Source organism: Haplochromis burtoni, unplaced genomic scaffold, assembly GCF_018398535.1.
Source record: "Haplochromis burtoni strain Fernald_Lab_line unplaced genomic scaffold, NCSU_Asbu1 Contig_374, whole genome shotgun sequence".
NCBI lineage: Eukaryota > Metazoa > Chordata > Actinopteri > Cichliformes > Cichlidae > Haplochromis > Haplochromis burtoni.
The window spans coordinates 204,031-216,864 of NW_024582735.1; the positions used below are offsets into that span (position 1 = coordinate 204,031).

Here is a 12,834-nt window from a genome sequence, read left to right on the forward strand (position 1 = left end):
CCCCCTGAACCACGGTTGCATGTATGTAGTAACTTTAAAGTTGAAGACAAATACAACTTATGATTAAAATTAAATGTAAATTTAATTTGATGATTTATTGGTGAATTAATGTCAAACTCATGTCTCAGCATGAATAGGCTGCAAATTTCAATTTAACCTAAAATTGGCTTTTATTGTTTTACAGCATTTATCAGCACTGCTAACTGGTTGGTAGTTTTTAGGTGAAGCACAAATCTAAAAAGATTGTGAATCTGAGTGCTCAGAGTATCAAAATGCTATGCACGCAGCAGTCCATTTCCACACTCCACACACACAATTAAACTTACTCTGGGCTATCTTGGCGAGGTGAAGACGGTTCACCCAGGAGATCTTACTGAAGGGGTTGGGAGTGTTGAAGACCACCATGATGCTCACTGGACGACCAGACCTGTCAGGCATAGAAGATATGACCACATGATATTCAAACACTTTCACACACCTCTGCCTGGTAAAACCTCACTGCCCCTTCTCTAAGTCTGCTTTGGATATGGACCTCTTGACACTTACTTGTCAGGTTTGCCTGGAACAGATAGGCGTAGGCGACACTTGTTGGCGTTCTGGATCTCCTCCTCCTTTAGACGGATGAGCCTCTGTAGAGCCAGACACCAGTCCTGAGACACTGTGGTATTCAGATTCTGGCAGGGAGATTTAAAAAAAGGGGGAAATAAAGGATGGACCTCACTTGCTTGGGGTGGGGTTGTGTTTTTTTGTTTTTTTTTTATTAATAAACAAATACGGCAGAGGTGTGGTCGCTGGCTCAACTGCAGGTGCTGCAGTGAACTCAAGGGTCGGTCCCAGGGAGGTTGGAGAGACGGGTGGAAATAATTTATCTAACGAGGTTTTTCCCTTTTTATAATAAGATCAGAGACAAGAGGAGAGGAAGAGTGTACCGAACTGGGAAGAGTTATATAAGTGCAAAATCAATAAGAACCCCTAACACAACCGCAACAACAGTGTGTTGGGTTGCAGTCTTTTACATACACATTCAGAGTTTTAATCACTAATGTGCTTAGACATACTGCTGCTCACTGATGATCACCTCTCTTCTTAACCTACAATTCTTTCATATAATTTTATGGTCATTAAAAGCTGTTGAGCCATACCATTTTCTCAATACTACTGTAGGGTCCTACAGTATATAGCACCTTGATGTGAATTTTGTAAAACGTGAATTGAATTGAGAGTGAGAGCTTTAATCATCTACCTACTACTCTGCACATCACTCATGTTCTTAAAAATCTGTCCGGTACTATTCTTCTTCATATGTATGCCTGGTTTGAGATAGTAGGCATTAATGCAGTTATAGCTGTCTGTCCAAAACAGCTTGCTATTATGATATATTTATATTTAACTTGTTAAACAAAACAATTATTATTAATCAAGAGGACAATGAAGTATTACAGTTTTTCTTGATTGCTTAATCACTATAACCAATCTTGTGAACCCAAATTTCAAAACCATAATGCCACTTTCCAAAAAGCACACCCATTACCCTGAGCTATAAACACTATGCCCCTGCTTTACCACATGAGTCAGATGTGGTGAACTGTTACTGCAAAACTCTACACACAAATCCCTACATTTGTCAGTGCTGACACCATGTGGTCACTTAGAAAGCACTAGCAGTCAATAATGTTAACTCACATCAGCACAGTTTTAGCTCAATTAGCACACAATTAACGAAGTGGAAACACTAGAAGTCAAAATGTATCACACACCAATCAGAAACTTTGATAGATAGACAAAAGCGGCAAAGTCAGCTCATTCAGGTTTGAAACAATGGATCCAAAGACATTTCAAGGAGGAGGAGGAGAAGGAGGTCTAGGACACCAGGGAGGAGGAGGTGGAGGAACATAATTGGCCATTGGGCTATTGTAAATGCCCCCTGGTCAGCGTGGAGGGAATGTTGCTCCCTGTGCCGGCATCAGCCAATAAGGGGTACACCACTGCCATGCCATTCTAGGACCCTATAAATAGGGGGACCATATTTTGATTTCCAAAAGGAGGACACTTGGTCATGAAAAACTTTATTTACAGTTTTTCTGAATTGCTAAAACACTAAACCCCATTGTAAAAACTAAATTGTCAACTATGAAAACTCTTTCATCAAATCAATCTCACAGTTGCCAAAATCTTAAACACTATTCATCTGGTTAGGAGACCGTTGGCAAATCTGAATCTCCCGTTTACCAAAACTCTCTAAACACATTCTCAAACACAAAACACATTTAGCAGTGTGGTGCACTTGTATCCAGAATGGTGCACACAGGCAACAGAAGTTAAACACAACTAACACACTGTTTTCATCATTAACTCTCTACCACTCAAAATGGAAAACACATGTTGCAACCTCTTCTTTTGTTTTTTGCTAGATTGAATACAGCTTCATCCACGAAGATGTATTCATGAGGCCTAACCATTGAGTCAAGTACACAACAAACTAATTTTAGTTGTGTAAATGAATAGTATGATGTATACATGTGCTGTGTATACAAGTATACTTATAACTAAATTGTTTTTTGTTTAGAATTGAAGGATGGCCACATGAGGGTGGAAGGACATGAATGCGCTCACAACACCAGGTGACACTTATTGTGGATATGGTCAATCAGAATAATGGAATTCGACTGCATGGAACACAGCAGTGGATTATAGAAAACAACATACATGTTGAATCTAGCAAAAAGGAGAAGAAAAGGTCGCAATGTCATAGCTCAACGTGCCATTATTGAACTGCCTGGCCAGCGTGGTGGAAATGTAACTGTGCTGCCATCAGCAGCTATGGGGTTCTCTGCTGTCATGTTACTGTTGGGCCATACAACACCGAACTTCTAACGACATTCCTGGATGGTCTACAGGATGCTTTGCTTGAGCAGAGACATCGCGAGCAGGCAGAGCATCCCATATCATTTGGGACAATGTGAGCTTTCACCGAGGTCCAAAAATATGCAACTGGTTTCACAATGAGCAGCATTTTATCATTGTGTTTCTTCCACCATACTCTCCCTTTTGAACCCTGTCAAGGAGTTTTTCTTAGCATGGAGATGGAAAGTATACGACCGAAATTCTTACAGTTTTTTCTGATTGCTTAAGCACATTTTTTGTAACTATTGGCTAATTTTGCAAAACTCTTCACACAAATAAGAAAACCTGTCACCCAATAATCAAAACATTGTAGTTCTCTTGCAAAAGCAAACACAGCTAGATTAACTCTTCACACCTTCGTAAAAATGGTGTTTCCGTATCAAACAGTACACACAAGCCATCATCTACTAAGCACACAATGCGCCAACTGCACACTGATGGTATGAATACAAAACACATCTGGCTTTTGCTTTCTCTGTGTACAGATGTCAATTTGAGGTCACACCTTTGTCATAGTCTCATGTAAACATACAAGGATCCAAACGTCAAGTATTGGTGTTTATTCACACTCATCAAAACCAAGACAGTAGAATCAACCATATTGACTATATGGGTTTCTTGGTCTGCAGTGGACATTCTTCCTCTGCCCCCAGCATCTGGTCAGCTAGCAATTCTGTAAAGTAACAGTTTCAGTATTGTTACATCTATGGTATTGTTGTGTTCCTCATTAGCATACGGCAGTGCTACAAGTCTTAGTGCAAAGTGACTGTGCTAACGATGCTCATTTCAAAATGTCCTTATGATGGCTGGTATAGTGTAGCAGCTCGAGTTAGGCTGGACCCGTTGGCCAGCTTCCCTCAGGGTCACTCCACGGTTGATTACATGGTCTACTATTGTAGCTCTGATGTCGTCAGTAATTCTATTTCTTACTCTTTATCCTTCCTCTTCCCCTGCTCCTCCTTGTCCTTGTCGTCCTCTTCATCCTACTTCTTCACCTCCACGTCCTCTTCCTCGGCCTCCTCTACTTCTCACTCTTTCTGCTCCCTCCATTGTACTCCGCACACACAGCTTACCTGTATTATAGTGCTTAGGCTGATTGCAAAGTGAACTAATTATCTAAAAAAGTTTTCACATGTGAAAGTGTGCCAGACAGTTGGCAAATTAGTGTTAATGATAGCCATACATGTGTATACTTTTGCTAGGAGTGTGTTGGAAATTTGGTAATTGAGTGTTGTGCAGTGAATTGTGCCTACAGTTTTGCAAAGTGTGTGTTACAAAATTGCAAACTGAGTGCAAAGCAGTTTTTGTGCTTTTAGTTTTGCAAACTCAGTGAGTGGTTTTGCTATAAGTCTGAATAGTTTTAGAGATTGTGCTACAGGAATCACAGTTAGGGTTTAAGCATTCAGAAAAAACTGTAAACACAGGAAAATCTACTTCAAGCAGATTAAATTATCTGAATATGCTGTAAAATATATATTTTTTTATGTATATGTAACTTTTTTTATTGCAGTTCTTTTTTTGTTCTTGTTGTTAAAATGTGAGTACAAGTATAAATGAATGAATAAATACACATTATTTTCCCGCTTTCTCACAGTGTTTTGTATTTATTTCTGTAGTGTGTAGTTGTGTTTGCACATTGGCTGGTTTTGTGTGGTTTTTGACAGTAGTGCTTGATTTTGAGAAAAGTTAAAATAGTTTGGGGTCAAATGTTTGGTTTTGCAAGACAAATCAAAGGTTTTGTGTGTGTAGTTTGAATTTTACAGTTTGTGTTTAGTGTTTTGAGACAAAGAGATGAGATTTTAGGAAATGTGTTTTAGCAATTCAGAAAAACTGTATTCTGGTTGCTTAAAGAAAACGTTACCATATTTAAATGATGCCTTCTCTGTGCGGTTAATGAATGGTGAAATAAAAAAATATCACATAGGCTTTTACAAGTCAAGTGCAAAAAAAGAGGATGGTTGGTCACCCTACTATAACACTATGCTTCTCCTTGCTTTTCTTGGTGGTCTGAGACAACATATGTTCAAGTGGGACTGAGGGGAACCAGCAGCCAGAGCAGCCTCACTACGTTCTTGTTGTCAGCTTCCATCACGCTGCTCTGGTTCGAGACTGGTTTACCAATAACCCAAGGTTTTCTAACATCTTTCTGCCTGCATACTCTCCCTTTCTAAACCCGAGGGGTTATTTTCGGCATGGCAGTGGAAAGTGTATGACAGAGAACCGTATGCCCGTGTATATACATTGGTTGCGTCTTTTGTGTTCATCATGTGAAAAGGTTTTTGAGGGTAAGAACCAAAAGCAACGTAACTTGTTTTACATTTATTGCACCAGTGTGTACAACTATGTTGTCGTGTGTGTGTTTTTGAGGTCTTGTGTGATGTCTGTGGGCAAAGTTTGGTTTTTCAGCAAGAGTGAATGATTTTGAGTGTAGAGCTTCATTTTGACCTGACAATACGATGTTTGGGAAATTGGGTGAGACATTATGGATTTGTGTTTACTGTTTTGGGGATACAAGGCATAGTTTCAAGAAATGTGTTTAAGCAATCGAGAAAATCTGTAAAATGAAATCAGAACAAATCTCTTTTACAAAGTGCTAACACTTGCCAAATATGACACCAAAACTAAAAGGTGTGATTTTACATAGTGTGACAGTGTTTCCATAAAATTTAAGAGTGAAATTTCAGAAGGAACACATCAATATATCTGTCGATTTATCGATGGAACAGCAGAAAAGCTGTGATCAACCAATCTCTATATCTCACATGCTTTCAGAACACTTTTAGGAAGACATACCTGCTGCATAAAGCAGCAGGTTTCAGGCCCCTCTTCTGTGGAACCAGCTTCCAGTTTGGATTCGGGAGACAGACGCTATCTCTACTTTGAAGATTAGGCTTCAATCGTTCCTTTTTCCTAAAGCATATAGTTAGGGCTGGACCAGGTGACCCTGAATCCTCCCTTAGTTATGCTGCAATAGGCATAGGCTGCTGGGGGACTACCCTGATTCATTGAGTTTTTCCTTTTCAGTCACCTTTCTCACTCTCTATGTGTTAATAGACCTCTCTGCATTGAATCACACTTGTTATTAATCTCTGTCTCTCTTCCACAGCATGTCTTTATCCTGTCTTCCTTCTCTCACCCCAACCGGTTGCAGCAGATGGCCGCCCCTCCCTCAGCCTGGTTCTGCCGGAGGTTTCTTCCTGTTAAAAGGGAGTTTTTCTTTCCCACTGTTGCCAAAGTGCTTGCTCATAGGGGGTCATTTGATTGTTGGGTTTTTTCTGTATGTATTATTGTAGGGTCTACCTTATAATATAAAGCGCCTTGAGGTGGCTGTTGTTGTGATTTGGAGCTATATAAATAAAACTGAATTGAACTGAATTGAATTGAATTCATAAAGCAAAGTGAAAATAATAATAAATATTGTTACCTGGTAGATTCCGTGGAGCGTGCCAACCAACAGTGAGACCTCCTCCACTACAGCCAGGTCATGCTGCAGCTCTTCCAATTCCTGATACAATCTTGGAGGGCCAAGCAATACTTTACCTGAAACACATACGTGGTCACATTTAGCATCTATGACAGCTTTGTACCAGGCATCTTCAGTATCAGAGGGGACCTCTGGTGGGTGCTTGGGGAAGTCCCCCTCCAATGCCAAAGATTCCCAAGCCACTGCAGAGCACCACCCCAAGGGAGGCCAGAACATCTAGCCACACGCCCCAGAACCAACAAGCACATGCATCGTAGTCTAAGGAGCTTGGAAAGAAAAGCATCTGGGCTTCTTTAGGCTGTTTGAAGACGTTTCACCTCTCATCCGAGAAGCTTCTTCAGTTCTAGGGTCAAATGGTGGAGAGTCGCAGATTTAAACCCCATGGGGGTATCCCCCAAGGAGGGACAAAGGACCCCCTGATGATCCTCTACCTAATCACATGAGCCAAGGTGTGAAAATGGGTGTGGCTCATGAAAGTTATGCAGTTTAATGTCTCATTGCACTCTGAAATGAAAGCATAGTACAAATACGCAATTGGAGTAAAAGAAATCATGGAATCAATTTATAGACCAAAATGTATTCTAAACTTTTGACTCATCAAAGTAGCACCTGATATAACAGCTGAACACAGCTGTGGCTTCTTTCTACAATAGAAATCGAATATTCTCCCATATCTGTAGCAGAAGTTCCCATAAACGTGGACCTTGTAGGTTGCTTTGCTTTCACTCTTCTGTCCAGTTCAAACCAGCTCGATGGGGTTTAAGTCTGGAGACTGTGCTGGACACTCCGTGTTTTCAAGCTCACCACCTTGTTCTTTGTTCCTGAGGTAGTTCTGGCACAGCTTGGATCTATGTTTTGGGTCATTATCTTGCTGTAGGATGAACCCCTGACCAACTAAGCTCATACCAGAGGGTCCTGCATGGTGCTGCAGAATGCTGTGGTAGCTGTTTGGGTTCAGGGTGCCTCTCACTTTGGTAGTGTATATATTGCTTTGCACTCAGAGCGCATATAAATTTCGATTTTCCATTTTATATAAGAACATTAGCAGTGCAGTGAAATAATTGTTTTATGCGTTCATGTTCAGAAATAAAAGTCAGCAATAATCATAGAACACAAGCATCACTTTCTGTGTGGTTGTTCAGTGTGCACAGCCTGTGTTTATATTTTCTGCAAACATATATTCAATTAGTGCTGTCAGCGTTAATCTTGTTAAAATGACATTAACACCATAGCACCATAACACGGACAGCACTAATATATTCATATCAGTATTCTATAGAAAGGCACACTGTTGTGATTCTGTCATAATTATGACTCCTGGCTCAAGACCTTTACACAGTACTTTAAAACAGATAGCTTGGAATAATTCCCAATCAAATTCTTAATATTTGCTTGCTTTTAGTATACTGCACAGCAATCTGTGTGGTAGCTCAGATAATGAGATGTGGATATGGTACCAGTGATGCTGGCAGTAGAGCTGTGACATCTGGCTGTGATGACACCGTCTTTGCCCTGCAGACTATCTTGCCCCACCTCCACCACCTGAGTCTGCAGCAGAGAAGCACTCCACTTCACTGTGTACTTAGGACCAACAGGAACCAGGGTGTTGATGTCAGGGGGACCCCTGGTGGACAAATACATTGCAAACATTTACAACAAAGGACTGGGGGTCTCAGCAGGACACAACAGCTATGGCGTAACTGCAGCTTGTCTAGGAAATGTTTTTCTTATCTAGATTCACTGACACTTAGTAACATATGTAAAGATGGTTATTAACTCAATAAGTCAACCAAGGGGTTGTGTTGGAAGTATATCTACGTATGCAGGTAAACAGACTGGTACCAATACATACATTATTTCCACTCAACCCTGCACTAAAACCACTTTCTACTGCAAATCTCATTCACCCAGTCACAAGCATTCTCATAAAGCGCGTTTATCGATGCCTAAGGACTATTGCACACACAGTCCTACACCAATTGATGTATCAGGGCAAATTCCATATTTAGTATCTTAAATACACTTTGGCCAAAAAGTATTTGTCCCTGTGGCAGCAGAGCCAAAGCAGAATACAAGTCCAGTTTCCCCTGGTAAATAATTAATTAATTAATAATAATAATAATAATAATAATAATAATAATAATAATAATAATAATAATAATAATAATAATAAGGAGATAAAACCAATAATAGCATCAATATTTGTAGTTGACATGGGTTTCTTTTAGTACCTGTTCAAGCTCTGAGAACCCTACGAGACGAACTTGTATAATATCCCAAATAATAACAGCTGGGTAATTGCAAATTCACTCCAACCATTCAATTAATTTTAATTGAATTCTATTTTATTCATATAGTGCCAATTCACAACAACAATCACCACAAGATGACTTTGGTCACTATACGTATCGCACCAGTCAGGATATTCAGAAACACCTAGGAGTAAAGTTTGGGATTAAAGAGGTTTGGTACTTACTTCAGGTTCACATTGGCACAAATGAGGGTGTCGTTGATGAGAAAGACCTTCCGCTCCTTTGACTTGATAACTTGACCTTTATCCCCAAAAACTATCTCAGTAAGAAGTTCACAATGAATCAGCTGCCTCTGTTCTGAGTTCAGCAGCTAAAAACAATGCAGGTCACTGATTACAAAGTATTCTTACATAATGTTTGAAACTACAGAAATCAAGAAATGTCTTCACTGAAATCAAGTTTCAGAGTAGTTTTATCCCAGGTAAGATTCATGTCACAAGCTAAGAGCTGACAAAGTACATCTTCATATCTGCAGACAGTTTGGCATGGTGCTGATTAGCTGAAGATATCAAATTCCTTGAGAAAATATTTTTCTCATTTATTTTATCCCATATTAAGGTAACCCATTGGTTACTGGGCAGACTAGTGTTAAATTCAGCTTGAATAGAGAACTTTGGTGATCTTCCGTCAGCTGCCCAGAGGTACCATGAGCAATACAAATTAATTTAGCTGAACACATGCTGGAGGATGAACCCACCCAACCATGTACTTTCAACGTCCAGCTAGAAAAATGAAAGAGGACTCAAAAATCAAACATCTATGCAAATTCATGCTGGGTAATGCAAATAAAGTCTATCAGATGAGATTCTCCCACAGATTGTGGAATCTCCTTACACCATTTTCAAAAATGTAAGAGAAGCTTGTTCTTTGCATCCATACAGCTGGAGCTTTGTTTTTAAAGATTGATTGGACAAAGGAAAGTGAATGGACTTTCTGGTGACTTCTGAATATATGTGGTCATGCCATTATCTCAAATTTACCCACAAGTTTCATGAACAGCTTATGTTTGCATAAATAAATGCATAGTTGTCACCTTGTTGAGATTGCGTTCCCCAGTGCTGTGAGCTAAGTGCTGGATCTCAGCCTCCTGATCAGCCAGACGTTTCTGCTCATTGAGTTTCTCGGCCAGGGTCTCAAGCTCAGTCAGAGCCAGCTGCAGGGGCAGCCGGTCACTGTGGGACCTTGGAGTGTTCTTCAACATGTCCTGATGCAACACAGCAGAGACTGTTCATATAACATATCTTATGGTGACAGAGAATTTAATAGTCCATAGAGAGAACTCATTATAAAGACAGAAAATATAGAAAAACTTTCACTTGACAATAGTATTTTACCAAATACAACCTTACATTTAAGTGAGTGGGTTAAAAAAGGAAAGATTAAATATTATTTAATCATTTAAAGTCTGCCCATTCTCTTGAGTCCTTATTTTATTTTTGGACTAGAGCAGAATGACTGACAGACAAATACTCTTTGTTCGTCTTATATCACGTTTAGTGCAGCCCCTCAGTTCATCCTCTCTCTGAACCAAGGGTTTGTAACACTTCCTCCTTGAAGCCATTGTTTTTTAAAGTTACCCTGATTTTAATTAAAAGTACTCAAGAAACTGAATTGTCATTGCCAAAGACCTGAATTAAATTGTAAAAATTAATAAAAGTCTTATTTTGGGTAAAGTGACAAAGATGTGTAATTCCTCTGATTTTCGAAGAGGTGAAGTTTAATGGGGGTTTTGTTTTTTGTTTTTGGTTGATTATCTGGGTTATTCCAAATAGGAGAGTAAGGAGATGGTGAGGCTGTGGAGTTGGTAATATTTCCCACCAGGCTGACAGAGATGACTCTATGGATATGCTGTGAAAAGTTTGTCTGATGAATGGGAGAGTCAATAAAAGTATGTCTCGGCATAATGCTCGATCAGTTTGTAACCAGAACGATTTGGATTGAGGATTAAACCATTTAATAAGATATTTTAGCTGATTAGCTAAATAATATAATTCTATATTTGCTGCTTCTAGACCTCCTGGAGATTTTTGTTTTTGCACAATTTGATATGGGGAGTTTTATTTTTCCAACAAAATTTTGACAGAGATGACTTACGGTAATAGATTTGAACAAGGAGGTTTTAGGAGATACAGAGATCACTGACAATACATAATAGAATTTTGGAAGGACTGAGATTTTAACTGTTGCTATCCTTCCACTAAGTGATATAGGTAGGTTGATCCAGTGGTTTAAATCCTCTGGGATAAATTTAAACAAGGGAGTGAAATTCATCATTCATTCTGTCAGCTTGGAGGAAACTTTAATACCTAAATATCTAATATTGTCTGTTTGAAGGTGATGGGGCGAAACAAGATCTGCCACATCCTCCTCATCCATACAGAGTGGTAAAATAGTGGATTTCGACCAGTTTATAGGGGAGCTGGAGACTATTTAGAACAACAATTGTTGCATTGTTACCTATTTAGCTGTTGCTGTCACTTATATTCACAAACAATAGGCTAACTTTTTTATGTCATGCAGATTAACTGTGTACTGACGTGTACTCTAACTGAGTGTAATATTAAATATTCATGCAATTCGTTTCACTTTTTTGAATGGGGTTTTGAAAAACCAGCTTTCTGGTACAGTACTACTTGCTGAATGCACAGTGCACTGGAGTAGACAGTGGCGAGAACTGCCTTTCACTTCCTTTCATCAGAAAGTTTCAGTATAACTTTTTCAGCCTTACAGTATTCCAGAAGAGTCGGTAAGTTTCAGTATGAATTGACATATACACTTGACCACACACCTTTTCTAAAAGTCAGCATTTCCTATTTAGCATGCAAGTCATCTGTTTAAACTGCATTTCATCAACTGGTTGCTTCGCTTGCCTTGTAAGATTTGGATAAATAAGTAATAACTGTAACCTGAACCTTCAGCTTGCGTTCCATGGTCATGACCCACGAGTGCAGAGGTTGAGACATGCTAACAAGGGATCAGAGTGATGCAGTCACTGGTGTGTCATCAGTCACTCACCTGTAGCAGCAGAATGAATTGTGGGAAGCGCTGAATAGGTTTGACCATCAAGCCATATAGGGTGATTCTGTCTGGGCTCGATGCCTGCTTCCTCTAAAGGTCGAAAGAAAAGAGTTGTTTTTTTTTCCACTGAGCTTAAAATAGGAAGTGCTTCATGTTTCAAAACAAAGTATTGTATTTTCCAAGATCACTTGATCACTTGAGGTAAATGGTTGTAACTAACAGTTAGAGATCCTACAACCACTTGATTATGGTCCACATGGAATATTGCCCTATGCCTGTATGTAGCATGCTGGGAAGAATGGGGAGGATTTCCTCGTCTTCCACGGTTGCTGTACAACACTACAGAGCTGAGTCATTTTCAAATATGTATTAACTCTTGATATTGAAAGTCTGCTGCTGATCTCAGTGGCTGATTCACAGTTTCCCCCTTCCTTATTCTGAGATTTCCAGGTGTGGGTAAAAGAACCACAGATGATGTTCCTCAGGAAAGCAGAAAAAGTTGATCATCAAAGCAGACTGTTTCTTAGGCATATAGAGGATTCTCTTCTCTCAAATTGACTGCATTTTGTGCTGCTGCATTTTAAAATGATTTCATATTAAATATTAAAGTTAAATAGCACAGGTGGCCAAACAGTGGCTGTGGCACATTATACTGTTTGTGTTGTTTGTCTGAAAAGACAGAGAATAATGTGCATATGTGTTTCAATAAAGATGTCATGGTATTCACGCAGATGCTGTAGTTGAATGTTTCAGTTGAAGTTCATAAGTGTTCTATAGTCTGTAACACTGACAACACTATTAAATAACTACAGATTATATGTTCGGGAATTTTACTTCTATGTATTTTTCTTTCTTTCAGTGTGGCATAGTGGTGAAGTGTCTAGCACTGTTACTTTGCAGTAAGGTCCTGAGTTGGGATGGGTACCGGTATCCGGTGCCATGATGGCACTGGTTCTGACATAAACGGCACCGGTTCTGAGCGGCGAACAGGTGGATGACGTCTCTCTTTTAAACCCGGCCCCGTGATCAGCTGATCACCGGCTGACAATAAGGCTAAACACGTTATTAAATTAACGCCTGTAAGGTGAACTAGCAAACACCGTCGTAGTTACATGC

At 39.6% G+C, this 12,834-nt stretch overlaps 1 protein-coding gene across 3 annotated transcripts in view; it reads right to left on the bottom strand.

Annotated features, from left to right (window-relative positions):
- arhgef10lb (Rho guanine nucleotide exchange factor (GEF) 10-like b) overlaps positions 1 to 12,834 on the bottom strand; it is a 49,470-nt gene that overhangs the window by 25,557 nt on the left and 11,079 nt on the right. For all 3 annotated transcript variants that reach the window (XM_042229016.1, XM_014340474.2, XM_042229015.1), the window contains 7 exons: positions 11,716 to 11,808; positions 9,734 to 9,904; positions 8,865 to 9,010; positions 7,846 to 8,012; positions 6,329 to 6,444; positions 547 to 674; positions 327 to 427 (listed from right to left, as the gene is read on the bottom strand). In XM_042229016.1, the coding sequence (XP_042084950.1) occupies positions 327 to 427; positions 547 to 674; positions 6,329 to 6,444; positions 7,846 to 8,012; positions 8,865 to 9,010; positions 9,734 to 9,904; positions 11,716 to 11,808 (922 nt within the window). The remainder of the gene's footprint in view (positions 1 to 326; positions 428 to 546; positions 675 to 6,328; positions 6,445 to 7,845; positions 8,013 to 8,864; positions 9,011 to 9,733; positions 9,905 to 11,715; positions 11,809 to 12,834) is intronic.